The 24325-nt window shown below is 39.4% G+C and overlaps 1 protein-coding gene across 1 annotated transcript in view; it reads right to left on the bottom strand.

The window, feature by feature from the left end:
* Window positions 1-352: 352 nt before the first annotated feature.
* Window positions 353-24325, bottom strand: part of COCH (cochlin) — a 59843-nt gene continuing 35870 nt past the window's right edge. Inside the window, exons 4-12 of the mRNA XM_075193155.1 lie at window positions 19594-19750; window positions 16794-16927; window positions 15476-15538; window positions 13951-13995; window positions 10517-10664; window positions 10284-10387; window positions 7054-7280; window positions 4804-5320; window positions 353-1670 (exon numbers count right to left, since the gene is read on the bottom strand). Coding sequence (XP_075049256.1) covers window positions 1495-1670; window positions 4804-5320; window positions 7054-7280; window positions 10284-10387; window positions 10517-10664; window positions 13951-13995; window positions 15476-15538; window positions 16794-16927; window positions 19594-19750 — 1571 coding nt within the window. The 3' untranslated portion in view covers window positions 353-1494. The remainder of the gene's footprint in view (window positions 1671-4803; window positions 5321-7053; window positions 7281-10283; window positions 10388-10516; window positions 10665-13950; window positions 13996-15475; window positions 15539-16793; window positions 16928-19593; window positions 19751-24325) is intronic.

The following is a 24325-nucleotide window of genomic DNA, read 5'->3' as shown; positions in this document are numbered from 1 at the left end:
TTGACAGAAGTTTGTTAACATACCAGGATGTTTTGGGACTGTGGGTGGAAACCGGAACACCTAGAGAAAACCCATACAAACACGATAAGGATGTATAATCTCCCCACACATACTGCCCTGGCCGGAATCAAACCCATGGCTAAGCGAGGTAAGGCTGCAGTGCTATTTTCTCTTTACTTTTTGCTTTCTGGAGCTTTTTGGATATTGGGAGTTACCATTGGAAACTGACCATGTTAGTGATAATTCAAAATTGAAATATCACTTAGTTTGAAATCCCATATTGATATTAAATTGCAATAAAAAATTTAATATTTATTTTTCTAGACATTTTACGAAATAAATCACAACAAAATTGTAGCCAAGGCATTTATTGGATGTAACATTACATGCTTTGGTCTGATAGCAATCCTCAGTTAGCACTCAAATATATAAATATATATACACTTAAATGTATTGTACAGGTATATTTTCCCATAAATGGTACAAACTGTAGATACTGATGTAATTATTAGAATCTGTCAAAAGCAAAGTTGGATCAACTATGTGTTTATCACATTCTTGGCAAATAAATCTTTCCCCCCTTCAGTTAATAAAGTGTACTTTTTTTCAGAATTGTCATATTTTAATTATTTTGTTCTCTTTCTGGTATGACTTTAAGTTAATTTTTAGATAATTTGAATTCAAATAAGCATATATCTTCATTTGCCTAAAATTGTGTTTACTATGCAAGTTTAAATCTTTACAAGGCCAAAACTGCCACCTAGTGATTGTCTCTTACATTGCAGATACGCAAAGTGCTTATGTGATGTAAACATTGAAAGGGTATCGATTGGCTTATTGAGGGAAGAGAAACAGCCAGTTTGGTAGCTGACCTATTTATAGGTGAAGGGTAGATTTTAAAATTGATTATACATGTTTACAAGCCAATACATTGTTTTTGAAACCTAAGTGTAATGTACACGTAAAGGAGACAGTCATAAAAATTAGAGGTGCATTTACTAACTGTATGCTGCAAGGCAAGTGCATTTTTCAGCCATTTCTCTTTCTTTAATAAAGTAAATCTTCTAGTTTTCTGTATTCTTACTATTTTTGGGCTGTTGAAATTGACAGCCTTTTGTTGTTGGGAGCTGAATACAATGTCTCCATTGCACATAGGTACATGCCACTGCCATGTCAAAAGAGTAATTTTACACAAGACTAGGAGATTTAGGACTGATTAGGTTCTAACTGGTTCAAAGCTACCAGTGATTGTATAACTGCCTTCATATACAGAAGGGTCTCATTGTTTTTATAAACTCGTACAAGTGGATGAAGAAGATGCTGATTATATTTTACACAGTTAACAAATGCTGTGAAATATGTAACTGTAGCTTTTCTGTTGTCTACAGGTAATGTATGTAGCCTGTGTTCCCCCTATTAGAGAGGCTGTATTTCCAGTATCTGCAAGCTGCCTCTTTAACAATACTCTCTAAGGGGAGGTTCTAACTGATAACCTCACTTCTGTGAATCCAGGTAATCTCTGCAGATCCCACGGATAATGCTTGGGACAATTTGCTCCAGGCCTGGGAATTCTCTGGTGAAAAACGTGTGTTGGTTTTTGGGTTCAGAAGCCATGTCCTTCAAGTCCTCTAAAGGTGCCCATGCAACACCCACAGTGAACATTGTTACACCTGTGGATATATGAAAAGAGAAAAATACATAACGGTTATAATTGTTTAAGTGCTTACCTGTTGGAACACTATTCAATGTGTGTTTATACAGAAGATGACCACCCAGATGTTTTATTTCACAGGTGAACTGCTCTCCCACCTATGTAGCGGAACCGCCTGGTTCCTGAGTCCTGAATCTCAGGAAATATCAGCATTCGTATGACATCCTAGAGAAGTTTGAATGAATATAGCACTGTGCAATGCTCATCCAATCAACTTTATTGCATACCTCTAGAAATTAGCGTACAACCTGGAGTGCTCCTAAAGGTGGCTTCCTCAGATGAGTGTCTGGAATGTCATCTACAAACCACAAATATATCAAAATAGTAAGAAATAGATAAACATCTCTAGGTGCTCGGATGCCTTGATAAAGACCTGTGATAGGTTTAAATGCATCAGTAATTTAACATCCAGCCTGGGGCTGACTGCCTTGCTCTTCAAAGTTTATTACAAGCTGTGATGATTATGTAGTATATCTGATGGCTTATTTTCTGTTGAATTCATGTATGACAATGTATATTGTATGTAATCTTGTAAAGAAATCTCAGCGTGTGCTTTGCTAGATGACATGAGTTTGAATTTATGCAAGTATCATTAATCTGTTGAAATAGCCAGACTAGGGAGGGATAGGGTCTTGGAGGAGGTTGAAGCCCCAAAGTTGTAAACCATCTAGCTAGCCAAGCAGAACGAGCAAAGGTGGGAAGTCAGGTCTTGTGAACATTCAGATCTCAGGACATCCCTAGCTCTCTTCGAAAAGCCCCGTGGGATTTGGGAGATCAATCTGTCCTTTGACAACTAAATTGCAAAGGTGGGCGGTGAGGGCTATGTGGAAAAAGGGGTTTAAAATCTGCTTTAGACATCAGGGGGTAAATGTATCAATATGCGGGTTCTTCAACACCCGCGTGTTCAGCCTCTTCCGCAATTAAATTTCAAGCGGCGCTGCATTGTAAAGGGTAAACTTCCCTTTACAATGCAGCGCCGCTTGAAATTTAATCGCGGAAGAGGCTGAACATGCGGGTGTTGAAGAACCCGCATATTGATACATTTACCCCCAGATTGTGCATTTTCATGAGGGGTGTATCAAGACTGAAATGTCCCATTTTCCTCAAATGTGTTCCCTCACACACCAGGTCTTAATTAGTAAGTTGTAACTCTGATTTTATTTCCTATTTTATTTTCTGAAGCTCATTTGTGTAACATATTGTATGTCTTGTTATTAATTTTTGTAAATAAGCCTTGGAAACATTTTTGAGATTAAATACATTTAATCTAGTGTATTTGTCGTGATTCTTGTGAACTTACAAAGCATAGGGAGGCTCATGCTAAATGTGTTTGTGATTTAAGTGTGAAACATTAATAAGTGGTTTTGGTGAACATTAGGACACCATAAAAAATAATTTGTGATGGCGGGAAAAAGTGTATTTATTGCTACGTGACTAAGGTGATGACAATTACGGCCAGCTGTTCAGATTGCTGTATCTGAGACAGGCTGGGCGTTCGTGACACAAGCCTTCACCATCAGATACAATCTGTATCTCCAAGACAATATCTACATTCAAGGAAAGATACCCATCACCTGTGGATTGAGTAACAAGAAATTTACAAGAATTGAACATTTGGAAACAAGTTTGCAATTTTTTTCATACAGACTTGAATATATTGTGGTAGCGCCTACAGATGTTTATTGCATACCTGCCAACTTTTTACACCTCACTCCAAGAGGTCCTGGAGGAGAGGTGAAGTGTGAGGACAGAAGGGGGCAGAGACACTGTGAATGGTGTCATTTTGGCCCCATGATGCAATGAGAATGCAAGTGTCATTTTCCCGTGAGGGTTGGGGCCAAATTGTTATGATTCACCATGAATCGCGTTATGGAGGCTCCCATCTAGGAAGTCGGCAGGATCCGGGAGAATTGCCCGCTCTTCCACACCTCCTGGGAGAGTGGGCAAGTATGCTTTATTGACACATTGCACTGATTTGAATTTCCATGTCAGCCCTGCAGAAGTTAAGTTACTGGCATTGATATGGGACTCTCACAGTTCTGCCAATTGAGGAAAGGGGGTCCATCTGTGAAATAAAACAGTTAGGTGGCCATACAGATTACAACCCAATATTCTTTTTCTAATTAGGGATATAAAAAATAGATGTTTCTGCGCGATAATATGACCAATTTGTTCAACTATAGATGACCAAGCAATGTAACTAAAAACTATTTCATTGCTGAAAATGCTTTATAGAAATAAAGTAATAACATTACCTTGTTAAAATGTCATGCAAAACAATGTGACTGGCCATTGAGTAAGAAGCGGAACTAGGAACTACGTATGTCACAGGTTTGGTGGTAACTAAAAAATCTTAAAGAGCACCAACTGCCCACAAACAGTGAAAGTAGAATTTTTTATTTTTTATCTCTTACTATTTTTGTTACAATAGTCATAAAATGCAACCAGTCTATCAATTCATAGGAATCCGTGACATCACTGAGGCACATCATGGCCAATTTTAAATAAGTGCTGAACCATGCTAATTAAAGACCAGGCTGTACTTTCCTAAATACTGGTTCAGTACACAATGGACCTCATTTAGAGTCGATCGCAAAGTCTGTGTAAGAAGTGTAGAAGTGGGAGTGTGCCGCAGCTTGGTAGGGTATTACGAGTTGCAAGCAAACCCCAGTTGCGTTCTACTCTTAATACCCTATCGAGCTGCGAGCAGTTCCTGCAGCTAGCTAACGCTTGCGCCACCTAATTCCTGCCGCACAGCTTTAGCCCTGTTTTGATGTGTGTTGCGTCTGCGCCTCTCTGCGACTAGGATGTATTTACATGGTCACGCCTTCACAATTCCGCGTTCCTCCCATTCTTTCGTAGTGAGTCGCAAGCTGTTGCAAGTGTTATTTGCGTCCAAGATGCAGGCGGATTTGGAGCTTTCTGCACATGCGTGGTACTGTTTTTTGGTTAGCTGCGCCTAAATCGGACTTTGGTCCGACTCTAAATGAGGTCCAATATGTCTGCCGCCACTGTGTGCAGGCAGCAAGTGCTCTTGAAAGTGCATGTACTAGGTGAAAACATGCTTACTGACAGTATTGATTTGTATTTACCTGCTCTGTGTGCAGCAGTGGCTGGGCCCCTGACATCATCATAGGATTGGCCATCAGTGATAAGAACTAAGAAGTTTTTGTTGGGTCCAGCTTTACCGGATTGGAAAACACTGCGCACAGCAAAGTTGATGGCATCTCCAGTGGCAGTGCCTCCACTCATATAACGGATGTTGTAAAGGGCTCGTAGCACATCATCCTTGCTGGCATAGTCATTCAGACCAAACTCCATACGCTGATCATAAGTGAACTGCACTGCGGCCACTTTGGCACCTACGTCAGAGACCTCAAATGCTTTCACTATGTTACCCATGAATTCCAGCATGAGACGGAAGTTTTGGTCCCCGACACTACTGGAACCGTCAATCAGAAAAGCAATGTTGACCGAATTGTAGCAGGTCTTGCTGCATAAAAGATGCTCATGAGAGCACAACTTTTGGACCAGAGGCTTTGCATACTTGGTGGTGCCGAACCAGCTTTGCATATGGTAGGAGAAAAAGCTGTTGTTTTTGCAGACAGCCTGGGGGAAGCAGAATATTTTTTAAAAAACAAACCATTTAAAAAAAAATAAAAAAAAAATATTTGAATATAATACAACTAAAATTATATGTTAATATTTTGTATACATGTGCACATTAACATTACCCAGTACAGACCAATGCAACATTACTGCAACATTTCCGACAAAAGAGACACAATAAAGATAGATAAAGCTAAATTCATTGAACCAATTCCTTCAGGCCCTTGCATATACATGCTAATTCATCTGAAATATAGATGTTAAACATAGATGTTTAAAATATGTGTCTGATGTGTTTCCATTTAGAAAACAAATATCTACATTCAGTAACTATCTGTCCTACGGTTTCAGGGCCTAGAGGTGAGGTGGGCCCCGGAAATACCAGGTCATCTCCGAACTGCTTGCTCCCCCTTACACCCAGATGATGCCTCCTCTCTGCCCTTATAGAACAGAGCAAAGGCCTCCTCTGATAAAAGCCAATCCAGTGCATGTTCACTGGTCACATGTGCTGGATTGTGCATACTCAGAAGAGCCTTACACACTATAGAACACTATGCAAATTTTGCAATAGGGCGTGACGATGCATTGTTCCACCCTGTCCACATCCCTAATGTCCCAAATGTAATTTAACCCAGTTTAATACATTTGGGGGTAAATGTATGAATCTCCGGATTCTTCATCTCTGGCGTGTTCAGCCTCTTCAGCGCTTAAATTTAAAGTGGCGCTGCATTGTAAAGGGAAGTTCCCTTTACAATGTAGCGCCGCTTTAAATTTAAGCGCTGAAGAGGCTGAACACGCCAGAGATGAAGAATCCGGAGATTCATACATTTACCCCCTGGTATCTCTTACAGCTGCCAGGCTTTATATGGCTTCCTCTTGTTGTGAGGGGGAAAAAGTCACTCTCTGCTCAGTAAAATACAGACAACTCCCTCACATCATACTCCTTCAATATAACTCAGTTTGACCATCCCAAGGCAATCAGCTATTGTCATTGGGACTTTTAAATTACTGAATTCAGCTTGAATGAGAAGGTGGTGGTATCTACTGCTGCTCGAAGACCAAGTGACAATTTTTTTTCAGGCAACGAGAGAAAGCCAAGTAAGGACACCCCGAGTATGTCATGAAGAAGCTTGGGGGGGGCGGGGGGGGGGGGGGGGGTGGGGGGGGTTGTATATGCAATTTGCAGTGGATATGTATACTTTGAGCCATAGCAATTTAAAATAAAGAAGCCATTTTATTGGCCATTTCCTTTACCTCTAGGATTTGAGGGCAGGTAATGAGTATTTATTTATTTTATTTATACTAATTAATAACATGTGGAAACTAAAATGACTGATCAGCTGACTAGTCAGGGACAGCAACCCAAAAAAACAAATTGAACTCTACTGTAGGCTCAAATATCATTTGCTAAATAAAAATCAGCCCAGCTACACAGGCCTTTATAACAAACAGACAAATGCAGTAGAGTGTGATATTCAGTAAGTATTTTGCTTGTAGCGCAAGTAGGTTGAAATAAATAAATATTGTAGCCAATGGAAGAAACACGGTCTCTGATGTTGTTTTTTTGGTTTGTTAGTTTTAAGCAGTAACCTGGTCGCGAGACAAATGCCCATTTGTTTAAATCCCTAATAAAAGGAGTTTAGCTGCCTTGCTATAGGACTATTCATGTTTGCTTATTAAGATGTGAGTGATTACTGTGTTGGAACATCTCCTCTATCATTGTTATAGATCACCTTGTCTATGAAAGCCACATCCTGCACCATTCCAAGCTCTTCCGGAGAGGGAGGAGCCACAGACACAATGAAGACATTGATGCCATATTCCCGGGCTACTATGCCAGCCTCCTCAATGTTGTCAGAGGGCCAACCGTCTATAAATACCACCATGACTTTCGGGATTCCTTTTCGCACCCCATTAGCAGCGGTGAAGAAGGTCTGGGCTGTGTGTTTCACAGCTTTTCCTGAAAATAATTGGTAGAATTTAACAAAAGCAAAATTAAATGACATGTCATTCTCCTGTTACTGAGCATTAGTTATTTTTGGTCATGTCTGTAAATTGGAAAGTAACTTCTAATAATTTGAGAGCATATGCTCACCTTAATTGCGCCAACTTCAATTGCAACATGATATTCAATCTGCTCTGAAAATACTGTATGCTCACCGGTGGCTGTACACTTTGGTTGTAATGTGACCACAAATCAGAGCAAAACACTGGGGAAGTGGGAGGTGAAATGGGGTTTACCCCAATTGTTTGATACATAAACAGTGGTTGTTCAAAGGTGAGCTCAGCTGAATCTTCTGTAACTATCCATCTTAATGAACACATTCCATTTTTTGGACTTTCTTTTTAAATAGTGCTTACATATGCAAAAGTATAATTTGAAAATAAATTCTATCCTATGGTTAAACGTTTGCTAGATTCAGTCTTTAGCACTTACCTTTCCTGTATAGTCTTCATCTTGGAGACGTGGGTTTATGCAGTCTACTTCTGCCCCCCACTACTATATCATCTGAACAACGTCAATGGTATCTTTAGTCGTCAGTTCATTGTATATTATTATGACACTATATCCGCCCTCAATCAAGAAGATAATAACCAGATTTCTATATTGAATAAATGACCTTTCATTCTGTCTCTGTGTTAAAACAAGTTATTTTGAATATTAAGTAAGGGTCTCATTTATAACTTTGTTCAATAACTATAATAAGATAAGTCTAAGTAAAAGTTTTAGGGGTATATTTACTAAACCGCGGGATTGAAAAAGTGGAGATGTTGCCTATAGCAACCAATCAGATTCTAGCTGTCATTTTGTATAATAAATAACTAGAATCTGACTGGTTGCTATAGGCAACATCTCCACTTTCTCAAACCCGCAGTTTAGCAAATATACCCCTTAGCGTCTCATATCTGTTGTGAAATACTTATTAATTTGAGACTAAATATAACTTCCCTATTTGTAATATTTCTATTTAAGATTTACCAAGATTTAAATTGACCAAAAAAGACAGATGTCAACATTGCCTGAGGGACTGAAAACAAAAGCACCATTCCATCCACCCAGAGAGAGACAGAACTTATTGCATATTATAATTAATTTCTTTTTGGAACATTGTATAACACTGTAATAATGTATGTATATTTGTGTTCCCATTGTACAAATGTTAAAAAACTTTGCTCTTGCTGCTATGGAGAGAGATTTCAGTCCTGAAATTTCCAAGTTAACATGCTGGCTGCACTGCGTAATTCAATCTTAAACTAATGTTTTATTCAATAAATGTATTTATTTTCACTTTAAGCAACAGGATCAGACAATCATTTATATTCCACTTTTAAAATGGTTTGAAGTCTGGCTTGCGATGTTTTCAGTGACACTTGGAGCAATACAAAAGACTGCTTAAACCTGGCCAACTTAAGTATCCCTAGGAACATAAATACTAGATACACACTACGAAAGAGTGTATCTAGAAAAAGATTAGAAATAGGGATAGTGGTTATATTCACAAAATAGCTGTTTTGTGTCCCTTTTCACATTTAACTCCTAGGGGGAAAAAAGCCACAAAGGAATATTTTCCTTTAAAGGATAACTTCTATCAATGCTTAATATACTTAAAATGAAATATAAATTGAATTTGCAATTTAATTTAAAAAAAATATAATAAGTGAAGCAGTAAGATGAGGGCTTTTAAAACTATTAGTTGGGTCTCTGAATAGGCACTTACCACTAGGGATTAAGTTTTCCCTGTGTTTACATTGAGCCAGCCAATAAGATATCCTTGGGAGGTTTTGTTTACTCTGTATAATTTCACGCAGCAAGGAATGCTGAGTCTTTCTGATCCTGGCTGTCGCTGATACCACCACTAACCCTGCTTAGTTTTTAGTAAGTTGCATTTAACATTTTTATTTATAAAGAAGAGGCGCAGTGGGTATGAGAGCTGTGCAGTCAGTCAGTGACTAGTCGAAGGTGCTATTCCTATTGGCCACTCGTCACTGCCCCTTTCGAAGAACATGACTCTTGACCTTTTCTGCGTGGAGGGTCCCTTGCCATGCTTTTCCTGGCACAGCAATGTCGAGTTTAGGGGCAAGCAGTCATGCTGATGCTAGATTAGTTCCGGCCAATTTTCAAAAATGAGATTCTTGGTTAGTGGTTGAGCGTTTGTCCCCCATGGTTTATTGATTCAAGATTAGTTGTTAGCTGACTGCTATGCTCTCATTGCCATCATGAAGGGTTAATTATTTAAATAAATAAACTGCAACCTATTTTTTTCCAAAATATCTGTGTCTGTGTCTTATTTCAGGTTTATATGGTTACACACATTTAGCTAGGTTGGTATAGTGCCAAATAAGAAAGATATCACACTATTATTTTATAGGTTTGATTCTATTTATTGTGGTCCCATCTAAGTATTATGACATATTTTAGTCACTAACTGAACCTCCGTATAGATTTCACTAAAAGAACATTTCCTATAGGCTGTGAACGTTTGCAAGCCAACATCCTGTAAATGAACAACATTATAAGAAAACATTTTTTTCCTTTCAATTAAAATAAAATACAATCTTTTTGAGTTGGTCAACACTTGCGTCAAAACCCGTGAGTGGTTTACTCTGTTGTAAATTCACCTGGGATTACTAACACCTGCTTGTATTTAATTTTTGGGGGGAAATACTTTAATGATAGCATTCCTTTAAAGTGCAAGTTTTGCCTATACATAATAGAAGCAGTTATTTTATAGGCAGAATCAATGAAAATGAGAATGCAAAATTCAGCAGGCCACCAATGCCATTGACAACGTGCCTATGTGATGTCACTGGCTCCTAATGAACTGATAGGCTGCATTCTCACAGATAAAGGCTTAGGGCAGGCCACAAACTGGCTGCTCCGCAGGCGTGTAGGTGATAAGCATATTTTAATGTGAACCACCTTTCTTTCCATCTTCCTATTTCCAGTATAACTATTTCTCACCTATGTTGGAATTTCCACCTCTGAAGCTGATTTCCTTCACTGCGAACGTGACATCTTTTGCTGAGGTAAAATTCTTGAGAAAGAACTCTGTCTTTGGCAGCTCACTGTGTGAGAAAATCCATACATGTTTTGTCATGGGTTACAGTGTTTATTAGATTTTTTAATCTACAATCCACGTTTTGGCAAATGACACACTGTCACATCATCATTGTATCATCTGCATAACATATTACCTGGCTTGAACTACTCCCACGTGAGGACCATCTGTGCCAATCCCCAACATGAAGGCCACTCTAGCCACAAAATTTTTCTGCAGGTTGAAACGACGCTGTCCAATATTGTTGCTGCCATCAATTAGAAAAGCTATTTCCGCCTTGCAGTCTGCATGTCAATAGGGGAACATAAAACAATTATAGTAATGCATAATTATTTAGTAAAATATTTTCATTTTTATCAAAATACTATACATGTTCCTGGGGTGGTGCGTGGGTGGTGGTAAACTTAGTATCTATTTGATTCTTCTTCCCTTATCAAGAAATAATAATAAAAAAAAATCAGACCACATTTAATCTGCCAGTTTGGCTGATTTAGAGCAAATTGACTCAAATTAACCATATGTGGATATTCACCAACAATAGTTGTAAGCAATTGTAAACTGATCGGCTGCCAATGACTAAAGGTGACACCTGTGTGTGTGGCCATCATATAACAGCATTAATGGAACCCCAAGGTATATGATTTAGTGCGTGGCCAAATTGCACTGAGACCAGCCCTCTTGCAACAGGGTTTGATGTTTCATTCTCAATGTTCTTTTCTTTCAGAATACTGAGATTTATTTATGATGACCAAGCACCTACTTAATAGAGGGGCATCCAATCATTAGTGGTGTCTCAGTTCCCTGCACTACAGAAATACTAGAAGAAACAGGACATGGAAGAGGGCACTAAAAGTACCCAATTTTCCACATTTTAGAGACTTGGTGCATCATTGTTTGAAAGAGGGGAGTCATTTCTTTTAAAGGGTGTAGCCCCTGAAAAGGTATCGTCTGATGAGCATGTGGGAAAACAGACAATAACCACTACAGAAATCATTACGAACTCAAGGGATTGGGTAGGATCTCCCCTGTCCTTGCTACAATAAACTCAGGAGTGTTAGACTGCCGGTATCGTAATAAACTTACAGAACTAGCGGTAGAGGTCTTCGCCTATTCCAGCCACCTTTCCCATAGAGCTTGATGTGATCACAGGTACTCGGATGCCCCCAGGTCTTAACTCTTAATGTAGTGTAAGTTTATAAACAACACCACAGCGGCAGGGCCGGAGGAGGCAGAGCAGATGGTAATGGATGGTCAAACGTAAGCCGAGGTCAGGGGTCCAAAGTAAGCAGAGTAGTCAAATAACAGGCCAAAAGGTCAGGGTCACCAGCACAAAAGCAGAATCCAGAAACGAAGTAAAGGGTCACAACAGGAGGTCCAATAATAGAGGAGCAGGGTATCCACAGGAACAACACACAAACAGGACAGGAGCAGGTCAACAAGAGACAGAATCCACGCTATAACTGGAAGGGAGGCTAAGCCTTAAATACTCAAGATAGCCAATCAAGGACAGGCACTGAAATGGCATAATAAGCCCCCCCAGGTGTGGTTTAATAATGTAATCAATGCTAATAGCCCGCAGGCTTAGTAGAAGTCCCGGCACACGCACCTGGCTGCCCTGTGTTGCCGGGGCACGATAAACTGACCGATTGGCGTCTGGCCGTTGACCTAGCAATGGTCAGGCCGAGAACCGGAAATGATGTTTCAGTTGTCATGGAGACAACCAGGACTCTAGGGACAGGGGAAGGCGAGTCGAGGCAGTGCCTGCGGCCGCCGCGGCTCGTAACAAGGAGTACCCTGAATTGAAAGAGGGGTTTCAAATGATGTGGCCCTTTACTAGTTATTGTTTGGTGATCATTTGTGATCAAAACCCTACTCTACAGAAAACATTAGGGAAGACAGGATGGAGGAGGGGTTTTGTAACTGCCCAGATCTCCTCCATCATGACTCCAAGAACTGCAAAATATTTCTTGGTGTTGTTAGAATAAAAATACACACATTTGTTCACTTTCTTGCAATTTTAGTTAAACTTTTTTGCCCACTTTGGAGGAAACTAATGGTATTTTCTAAAATTTAAACTTTTTTTTTTTTTTTTTTTTTAAACATGGTACAATTTATGTGGGTACTGTGTAAACAAAGAACAACTGAAATTGGTGTTGGAATGGAATGCAGATGTTTTCCTGTGGCTTGGTTAAAAGCTGAACCAGAAAAAGAATAAAACATTAACATAAAGTATAATGATATACCTCTCATGGAGCAGAACAAACCTGAAAGGTCCATACACAAAGAGCTTGATTCCAGCCTGGATGTACGCCCATTTATATAGCATATCTTGCATCATTTCACACTGTGCATGCCCAGAAACCAAACTTATAGAACTGCACAACATACATATTGGATGTCCCTTAAGACTCGAGAGGCATAACAGGGAAAGGATTGGGCGGATTAATGTAGGCCATTAATGTGAATTAGTTGTAAACATAGTGCAGATGCTTCCAAAAATACTTCAGCCTGTATGTTTGTCTATGCTTATAGAAAGTACACACTGTTTATATGCAGCATATTTCTACTATTCAAGTCAGAACAGATCTAATGAAACGTTTGGATTTTAATACAGGCGGAACTATACAAAAGCTGCACACTCTTTTAGAACACGGAAATTACACCCAATTTGTGTTCTGACTTTGATCAGGCCCCAGGTGTTTATGATCACAGTTTGACATGAAATCAGATGTGATGAATTTTCCTCTATAGAGTTGAACCCATGGAATGTTGACTACAGGAAAGTGTGCAAAGAGCTGCTTCTTGTGGTTAACAACAGTGACAGCATTCCATGGGTACTCTGTAGAGGACACTTTGTAATATTCACCTTCACAAAGTAGTTGTGTTCGGCTGAATGCAGCTGAAACTTGCACCATATGTATGCTGTTTGGTGACATGAGCATGGACATAACTGTCCACCAAAAGTACCCTTTCTATTGTCCAATGCTCACCTGTCGGACTTTGCTACTAGTTGTACTGCTTTGCATCAAAATCATAAACAATGATTCCTCATTGCTGACCTTTTCCCTTGCTCATTCCAGTCTGCTGTTTAGCTTTACTTTTTGCTTGTAGTTCAACCATCCATTTGTGTTAGGATTTTGTACCACATTTCAGATCTGTTACTGAGCCAGTCTGTCTCACTATTCTTTCCCGCTTTCCTCAATGACAATCTCCTTCCCAGGGTTCCCACAGAATATCCACACTTCCCAATATTCCCCCCAGTTATGTTTCATTCTGGTCATTCACAACGTAAGCTGGTGACCCAATCGCTCTCTATCAAAACTATCCTGCAAAACTGGATTCCAGGTGAACATACAAGGCAGAATACATACATTCCTGGGGAAAATTCCCACTAGTAGTCTATGGCAATTTCCCCATCTCTACTGAAGACTCCCTAGATCTCCACTCAATATTCCCACCTATGTCTTCACAATCTCTTATTATATACTGAAAAGTCTTTAATGCACTGTTTGTTTGTGCCTGTCATTATTCTGACTGGTGATTCTCCTATTTTGGAACATTACACTGTACCTTTATTGCCAGTTGACTTCTCTGGTGTTTTCTTTTGACGTCTGCCTGCAGAAACCACATAAGAGTATTTACACATCTGCATTTCTGTTCTACATCTTGCAAGCTACATTATACAAGTTTAATGCATAACGTTTAATTAGTAGGACTGATATAGGAAATTACAAAGTCCCCTATAACTTCACTCTGATAAAAGGCTTAACGGAAATGCTGGATTTGACAACTTTAAAACACTTAATAGAACAGCTTTGTCTGCACTATAAATTCCTCCTTCTTTTTCTCTCCTCTGCCATCACATGACATGCTGACAGCATGCCTCCCAACTGTACCGATTTCAGTGGGACAGTCCCGATTTTAGGGCTCTGTCCTGCTGTCCAGCTCGGGGACATGTTTGTCCTGCGGGTGGGAATGTTGGGGGAAGGGAGGTGTCTAATGAGCAGCCTAGGTGCTTTACAGCTATGTGACAGCTATGACTCTGTGTGTGACTGGCAGCCATAATTGTCTGCCCTTCAGAATATGAAAAGGAGATAACGATTTGTCAGAGGACAACTAAGAAAAATGCATGCTTAAATCAATCACATATAGTAAAAATAATAAAAATGTGTATCTTCGAAGACAAATATGACTGCATATGTAGTTTTGGACAAAGGTATAGAGGGATCATTTTTTTCTTTAAATTTTGTTTGTTTAGAGCCATTAAAACGTGTAATTATTGCTCTAATTCAGTAGAATCATTAGAAAACTCTGAATAATTAATACAAAATACAGGTAAGTCACAAAACTGTGCAAGCAAACTGTCCTGATCAGTTCTACAATAAAAAGGGTACAGTCCGCAAATAGGCTTTTGTTGTGTCACACTTGCAGGGCATGTACATTATGACAGTTATAAAAGACTGAGACTAATATACAATCCTTATTTGAGGTTTTAAAAACCTCTAAACATTTTCCTGTGGGGCGACAGGAAAAAGCTTAGAAAAATATGGATACATTGGCCCTGAGTCATTAAGGGACGTAAATGCTGATACATGCCGTATTTTGTGTTAAATTGCTCTGCGCATGACCAGAAACAGATGATACGCTTGTGAATGCAAATGTATGCAATTCATCTTCGAGCACGAAGGACACTTATGACAGTCTATAATATCCTGGGTGGAACAGGGAGGGAGCATATACACTTAGTCAATGAACAGTAAGGGCGTGCCAAGCCCGAGCGCACGCAGCAGCGTATGACTCAACCTTTGAGTATCTCTCAGGTACATTTTTTTCTGTCATACCACTTACACCAGCTACAGGTCAGGGGTAAGTGCAGATTACTACTGATGACGGTCGTGTATACATGCTGGAACATGTGTTTACAATCAAGAGCAACTGTAAAAATGCCCCATTTACCCCAGTGTGTGTTTAACTTATGATGCACTGCAATGTGTTTTTTGAATGCTTATTTTTATTTTCATTGCATTTAACATGCTCCAAAACGGTTAAGCTTACATTCATCTCAATACAATTTTTTATTATTGTTAATATTTACTTGGAGAGGAGCCCTGAGTGGACACAGGTTTTCCAGACACCTCCATCCCCCGACTCTTGGATTCTGTAAATATACAGAAATATACTTACTAAAAAGTATAATAACACAATATACTTACTATGCTCCTTCATATGCTTCATACACAAAGAATGCCTGACTGATTTATACTTGGTTTCCACCTATCTCATGTTTTATTTGTATATTTCATACAGTTGTGACAAAATTGGATGCTTGTGCTGTCAAATATGGCAATCATGCACGTGATAAATATATGTATTTAATTAATCCTTTCTCCCCTATAAGTTTACCTGTGGCATTATGTGTATGTTGGGTTGTAGAGACTTAATTGTATTTGTGTTTTCTGTAGTTATAGGCAACTTGATACATTTCAAGCGCCTAATGTATGGCCCTCTATCCTTCAAAAGGGTTGTTCAGTAATATGAACAGTTTTGCACACACCCCTCCACTCTCTCTTAGTCTGCTGCCTTATTTTTCCCTCTCCCCTCTGCATGTATCGCCACCCATAAAGTTACCACTGCACAAAACAAAACTGCCCCAAAATTATCTGTGCACCACACTCAAAAATATTCCTTCACATGCCGTTCATATCACTTAGACCTCTCACTAACCCCAAAATGCCGTCCCTTCAGACTTCCCCACAGGTTACTGAAACCCTCCACTTATCCCCCACATGCCACTTTACTTAATCTTAAAACTCTACTTACTTACCGCCTGTCCTGATGAATGGAACCTAAATCTCTGTGCTTTAACCACAGCTACTAGGATTATTGATCCAATTTATAAGGGCTGCAAAGCTAATTATCTAAATGGTCCTGCAGCATGTAAAGCAGACGGTGGTGGCAATTCATGTTATACTATTAGAGTATCGGTGCAGACTATTAACCCTTGAATGTGAGGCACCCAGGTGAGCCTACATGCTCAGATTAGTGCCTAAACAATATATATATATATATATATATATATATATAAAAATAGTAAAAAAATGTAAATGAAAGTCTGTACTACATACTTTTGATGGTTTGAACATTAATTTTGGAAGCTCAGTCAAATTCTATGGGTCGACTAATGTCCATTGCACCCACTTACACCCCCCCCCCCACACACCTCTCCAGCCCATTATTTGCTTCTCATTGATTGTGGCTCCGTTATTGCAGCAAAGGACGAGTGCGATCATACATGTAACATAAACTCCTGTAAACGCTTCAGAACTAGGTGAAATACATGTGTTAAGCTAGAGCTATGTTTAAAACATTAAATATTCTGCCACATTTGAAAATAACTTCATGAATGTACTTACTGGATACAGAAAATGATGATGACCATTTGCTGAGAGCCTGGGACTGCATTCCATTGGCTAAGGCTGCTGGATAATTTTGCTGTCCAGGAAGTCTACGCAGTGACACTGGTCCACCATTGCTAGAGATCACCCCACTGGCAAAAGAACAAAAGTAACTGAGACCACACTTGCCCAAGTTATAGAGCCATTTTATTAGGCAAAGAGACTACTACGGGATAAATCACTCAAGCTATAAAGGACCAGACAGTTTTTCTGCTGCCTATTGTAAAACATTTCAGCATGTTTTATCTCCATATCTCACCATTTTTGATGAAGTTATAAAAGGAAAACCTTTCCCTCTCAATTCTTAGAAGTAAATATCTCTCTTATACACAAGCCTAGTTCATGCTTGGGGGTAGCCGTTTACTTTGTTGTAACAAGTAGATTATAAAGAATGGAGCTAATGCCTTTTGGGAGAGGGTTATGTACAGAGACCTAGTAATATCAGGCTTAGGAAGGAAGTCTACAGAGCTTCACCTGTATGTATGCAAACAGCTAATAGATGTGAAATCAAATTTTTCCTGTAGGATAGCCAGCGGAATGCAGTGACTGGAGTCAATAATATCTCCAGCACTGAAAGGGCATATGATCGGATTTTGTACCATTTTATGTTCTCCACTACGGGCAAATTTGTAATAGCAGTATATTATTTAAAAGGTATTAAGGCCTCATACACAAATCCTTCAGCTAGATTGCAAATAAACTGTACTGTCTAAGATCTCATTCAAATAGGAAATGGCAATAGACAGGATTGCCCTCTGTCGCTTTTCTTATTCACACTTGTCATAGAGCCGCTAGCACACCTCATTAGATGAAATCCAAACATTGTGGGAGAGGGATAGGTATGGGTAACAAGGTTTATAAATTGTCACTCTTTGCACGTGATATGCTTCTTACTTTCTTGTCTTCCCAAACCTACATTCCAAATCTATATAGAGTTCAGCTATTTCTAGATATAAAATACATTTTAAATTGGAAGCTCTCCCACAACATATTTCAGATAAAGATAATCATTACTATCCCAAAATTATTTTTTCAACTGGTGAACAAAAAAAATTAAACACTTGGGGATATAGATTATAACCAACTATACCTGTCAGTATAAGAACATTTTCCCTGCCTTCTTTTCTGAAGTTCAAAAGGATATGTAGGCTTGGAGTACATGCAGTATTTCCTGGTTTGGTCACATTGCTTCTGTTAGATTAAACATTCTAAGGGCTAGATTTACTAAACTGCGGGTTTGAAAAAGTGGGGATGTTGCCTATAGCAACCAATCAGATTCTAGCTGTCATTTTGTAGAAGGTACTAAATAAATGACAGCTAGAATCTGATTGGTTGCTATAGGCAACATCCCCACTTTTTCAAACCCGCAGCTTAGTAAATCTAGCCCTAAATGTTTAAACACCTTTCCCCATTGAAGCATATGTGTTATTATATAACCCTAACAAAAAATAATTTCAATTTTTTATAACCTGCTCTAAACATCTAACTCTGAACCATTATTGAAGCATGAGTTCATTTGGGAAAGGAAATTAGGACCTCCAGCGTGTTAAAAAGAACAGTTGGTTCATTGCTCCTGTGGAGAAAAGAAGACTTGGTTCACTTTTATTTCACCCACTCACAGACTCCTCTTATCACATAACTATTATTTCCTCACTTGGGAATAACTTTGTTGGGTGATTTTATTGTACTATGCAGATCTTTCATACAAACAAGTCCAATCTAAACTCTACAATAAACATTAGGTATGGTATGTAACTTATCTCTTGATGAGTTTTGAGTAAGACACTTCTTTACATCCTTTTTGTTTTCCTCCCTCTGTCTTGCCCTTCCTTCCATAATTTTCTTACCTAGTTATATAAGTTTATAATGGGTATGACGCTGACAATGTTTTTTCTGTCTCCTAGTTTTTTATTGTTAAAAACTAATCTTTCTTCTCAGGTACAAATGCAGGATTTTTAAAGGGGGTTTCCAATTTTTTTCCAAAAATAATGAGGTAGCTTTGACTGTGCATGTGAGCATTTTACTGTTGATTTTTGTTCTTTCTTTTAATGTTTTCTTTAAATAATCATGGCTGGCCCCTTGTGGTACCTTTATAAATACAAAATAATAATAATAATAGCAAATTCCTAGGACCACAAAACATTTAATCTACACACATCCTGTTAATTTCATAACATTTTAGAATAATACTTTAGTTTCACTTTAATCAGTTCTCATCCCTGCAACAAAAACGTAATTTTGTTGTGGGGGGCAGGGCCAAAATGCAGCGATTCACTACGAATCGTGTCATTTTGGCGAGTAAATTGCAGTATGCGGGATACTTGCCTGCTCACTTGGGAGTCCGAGAGACCTACCCGGATTTCGTGAGTCTCCCGGACAACACACTTAAGGCAACACAATATTAGTGATTTAGCTATTTTTTTTTTGATCGAACATCTTAAAAATGATAAAGCATTATGTTTTAAATATTGGATATTGTGCCCTGTTAATACATCATATCTAAATCATGTATATGTCCAGCATTTTAGGACACTATGGAGGGAATTCTTATATAAACTGTTAAAAAAACATATGAACTACCAATTAACAAAGTCTAATAAACATTTTGATTTCCTCTAATTCAATAGTGTATCACTTTAATTGAGTCTTGTCTTCTCATTAATCCATTCCCCTCAAAGGAAAGCTCAGAGTACACATACCAGACACATTTAATTTTTTTTTAACAGTGTGAAGTTGAAAGATGATTTATCGTACAAACCGGTGAATTGCTGCTCCGCATATACTGGACACTGCTGCGTAAACTGAGTCTCCATATACAGAGAGTTGCTGCTCTGTGCATCCTGGGGGACATAGTACTTGAGCAGACTCTTTTTTTAAATCCGTTCCTCTCATGGAGCAGGTTACAGGAACTGGAGCTGCAAATAACACACAGATTACAGTCCTGCTTGTCAAATCAGTGTACTCATTTTATTTATAGTACTTTTATATACTTTAGACATTTTAGACATCTTAATTGTAGAAGTATAATTCTTTAGCACTGTATAAGCTGTGTACATAGCATGTCTCATACACATAAAGTCTAACACGTACAGAAGGTATTGCAGTTATACCTTAAAATGGTATTACCCCTATATGTACCCCATGTGCTCCATTATGTCTTTAAATGTTTAGCAAATTTCCATTATGAGCCTGATTTTGAGCTATGAACAAATCAAAGAAAAGGAGCAACTTTGCACCTGGACAAGCCATGTTACAATGCAAGGGGTACAAATTGACTTCTTTTTTTTGCATGCAAGGAAAATACTGGCAGTTTTTTCGTGTAGCACACAAATAATTGATAGCTTTCTCTTTACACTGAAATTAAAGTTGATCTATAACATTGTTGGCTAACCTGTGACACTCCAGGTGTTGTGAAACTACAAGTCCCAGCATGCTTTGCCAATATATAGCAGCTTATTGCTGGAAGGGTATGCTGGGACTTGTAGTTTCACAACACCTGGAGTGTCACAGGTTAGCCAACACTGATCTATAACATGCCATATCCCAGCTATAAATCTGTGCCAACATTTTAAATTTACCTCCCCCTCTACTGCAGCACGGTTTTGCCATTGTTCAAAGTTACTCTTGTCTTTGCTTTTCTCCTAACTCAAAATTAGGCCCTATGTGTTTGCAAATGCATATCTAGTGACCTCCATGGGGCCCATGCGGTTAGACATATATGCATCAAAAAATAAGTTCTAAAAAGCCCTAGGTAGAAATAGCATATTTATGTCCATATTCCGAGTCGGAGGCATATCAAGATACATTTACACCCAACCAGGTCGTAAGTGCAAGAAGAGTTTTTTAACATTTGTTTTGATAGAGAAAAATGCATTCACTATTCGGTTTAAATAAAACCAAAAATAGATTTAAATAAAAAGAACACTCTATAATACAGGAGGTATAATCTCCCTTCTCATGTATCAAGGAAAGTAGAAAAAAATGAATTCTATAATACCCCCTCAAAATCATATACTATAGAACAAGCAGGGGAGCAGCCTGGGCGGAGAGGTTGGAGCAGATGCTCCGGGTGCCAGTGGCGGGGTGGTCGTGGGCAGGGGCAAAGTGGTCACCTGTGTGTTTTTTTTCTTCTTTTTTACTAATGGACTGCGGGTACAGTGCAGAACTTACACTATTGCGCCATTCACATAACTACTATGCTGCGACGGCTGGGCCATTCCCGTTACTGGCCACATGCTGAATATTTATACATGTCTCTCTTTGTTGTTCGCTCTTTGTGTTTGTGTGTCTCTGTTTCTGTAATGTGTTTCTCTCCTTTTTATTCTGTAAGCCTCCCTTCACCCCTCTTACCCATAGTTGCCTACTCTCCCGGGAATGTCCGGGAGACTCCCAAGAGAGCAGGGCAATCTCTTGGATCTTGCTGACTTAGTTGTTTAAGTGGGTGTGGGCGGGGTTTAGTGACATGATTCATACATCATTGTGGCCCACCCCCTAGTGTAATAGGCTAACGTGGTGATGTCCATATAGGGGGCGGGACCAAAATGATGTGATTCACCGGGCCCTGCCCCCACATGCCCATATCCCCATATGGTTCTTCCGGAGGCCAATAGTATGCTCTTACCTTATCTATCACCCAACTTCTTTTTCTATGTGTGCCCTCCACCCACTTTTCCCCTGTGCCCCTCACAACCCACTTTTCCTCTTGTCCTTCACCTCCCACTCCTTCCACCTCTCACCCAATAGCTTCCTCCTCCTCTTCTGTTGAAGTTGCTGGTGACCAGCTGGCTGCCATTCAGAAGTGACATGGACGAACCTGTGGAAGGCAGGTAAGCATAATCTTCTGTTTTTAATAATTTTTGCCCTATAACCCTGCTGCTACTGGAGATAATCCTGGTCGCAGTGAGATTTGCCAGGTTTCTCCAGTGAAGCTTTCAATAAACGAAATGCACTAGTGTTATGGCGGAACTTGTACCGCCATTTCTTATTCTGTTAACAGAATAAAATAATTTAGTCATGTAAAAATGCTTTATTCATTGAATAAAACATTGCTTTTACTGTGTAAAGGTTTTTTTAAAAAATGTTTTAATTTTTTTTTAAATAAATTTTATCTATTGTAAATTCCCCCCCCCACTTTAGTGGAAATTAAACTCCAAATCTGACAAGCCGACTCAAAGACTGGACTGGCAAAGCAGCAAATTAACTCTTACAGCTTTTTTTTAAATTGTGGTGATAAGGGATTTCTTTTACAAAATGACTTTACTATAAAAACAGAAATAATTGATAAACCATTTTTTTTTAAATGTAACTCTTCTGATGTGTCTCTTTTAAGTATAGAAAGAGACCTTAAAATAGCAGACTTGCGATTACATAGCATTTTTACTATGTATAGCAATACAAGCTTCTTACATGGATGGACTCAGCTCCCCTGCACTGCTTAGGAGAAGATACAGATATGAAGCAGACAGGCCAGAATAAAAGCTGCAAGGTGGGCTTTCAGTCAATGACACACTTTTATCAGTGCCGCTGTGCTCTTCAGTGTTGTGGAACTGCAATGCACAGCATATCGTGGCAGTGGGTAAGCTGGGACTTATAGTTCCAAAATATCTGGAGATGCATAGGTTACACTGGTAGCCAGCCACACAATACACAAACACTGTTTCATTGTTACATACAAAGGCATTCCCCCAGTGGGCCCTTCTTGCCCAAGTCTGACATTGCCCCAGCTGTTTTCTTTTCACTTGCCACCACATAAGGTCACGCCCCCCCTTTCTGGCCCCACCCCTTATCTTGGGAGGGGTGGGGGGTGGCGCCATAGCATGCTCTTGCTCTGGGCACCATGTCTCCACGCTACACCTGGGGACAAGCAATGAAGAAAGCACCTATAGCCTTCCTAGAATAATCCCCAATCAGTCAATCAGAAGCGGCTAGTTAGTACTGGTGACTGTCATCAATATCAGCATGTATTTTCACCATGCCTGTCCGTAGTTACACAAGAGCACCCTTACTGTAAATGTGCAGTACAAATTTGCATATTTTACTCTAGGCAAATAGGTGTATAATTAACTCAGCAGGAGCCCTCATACGTATCAATATTTACCAGATATCCCCTTATAATCTCCCAAGCATTCTTACTCTTTCACCAACCCTTTTACCTTCCTCTCCTCCTGCAGGGAAACAATATTTTATTACTACCCTATAGCGCACCCTATTACATCTCTCTCCTCTTGAACAGAAAAATATACTTTTACAGTTCTCTAGTCCACTTTATTGCCTCTCCAATATTGCATATTACATATGTATTTCTCTCTATTACACGCTATCCTGCTTTGCATGCTCCCTGCAGAGTGTGCATACGTGTACGCAGGCCCTCGAAATTAAAAAAAACGTAAATCCACGGGGAGGAGAGGAGGGAAGGGGCTATTGAATCTTACCTGCATGAAGCTGCTCCTCTCTGCTCTGTCTTCTCCCCTCCGCTCACTGACAGTGACATCATCACGGCCCGACAGTGTCTGTGAGTGGAGGGGTGAAGACAGAGCAGAGAGGAGCAGCTTCATGCAGGTAAGTTAAAGAAAGACATGGGGAGGGGTGGGGAGGGAAGCACAGCGGCGATTTTTAAAGGGGGGGGGCGATTTTTAAAGGGCGGGGAGGCGCTTTTCACACTGTGCCTAGGGCGCCAAGGACCCTAGCACCGGCGCTGCATGTACGTGATAAATGAGTGTAAATGTGAAAGAAATGATCTGCATGAGAATGCAAGCTTGATGGAAGCCATGTATAGTAGTGTCATCAGCACAATCCGGGGAGGGTTGGCAAGTTTTGGCCCGGGGGGCATGACTCAACTCAGCAGCCTATTAGATACCTTTTAAAGGAAAAAAAATGCAGATGGCCCAGTGACTCAGCCCAAGGTAACTCACTATGAGAATGGCCCTCCAGGCCAGCCAGCCTGACGAGTACAATTTGTTTTACGGGATAAGCTCTATTGTTTGAAACCTTCTTCTATCTCCTTTTCTAAATTATCTTTGTATTACGTTCTTTTGCTTACACTTCCCTTGATTGGGAAATATGAAAGTATTCAAATTGGCTGCAGAGGGCAGTACAAAAGTGCGAAAATAAAGTGCAAATTATGAATGTAGGTGTAGGAAGCAAGAAGCATTTATTGTTCAGGTGGAGAATTAGAAGATTATCTAAGTGTTCCTGACCGCACTGTTTTTTTCAAGATTTTGGGCTATGATCCCGTCGTTCTCAGTCCTATTCCTGTTTTAGGGCAGCCAACTATCAGAAATCCCTAATTCCAATACAAAATATATGGAGCATGTTGCTGCTAGTAAATGGACCAAATTATTGCAATTGAAAAATAAGTGGGAAAAGCAACAGCAGATTATTATCACACTGTGAACAGTCAGATGGCAGGTATGGATTTATTTTCACTGCCCTGCACTATTAAATAAAATAAGAAATGGTCCTTCTCAACAGAGAATAGAGTTTAAAAGAGT

Source organism: Mixophyes fleayi, chromosome 12 (assembly GCF_038048845.1).
Source record: "Mixophyes fleayi isolate aMixFle1 chromosome 12, aMixFle1.hap1, whole genome shotgun sequence".
NCBI lineage: Eukaryota > Metazoa > Chordata > Amphibia > Anura > Limnodynastidae > Mixophyes > Mixophyes fleayi.
This window is presented reverse-complemented; position numbering and strand designations above follow the sequence as displayed.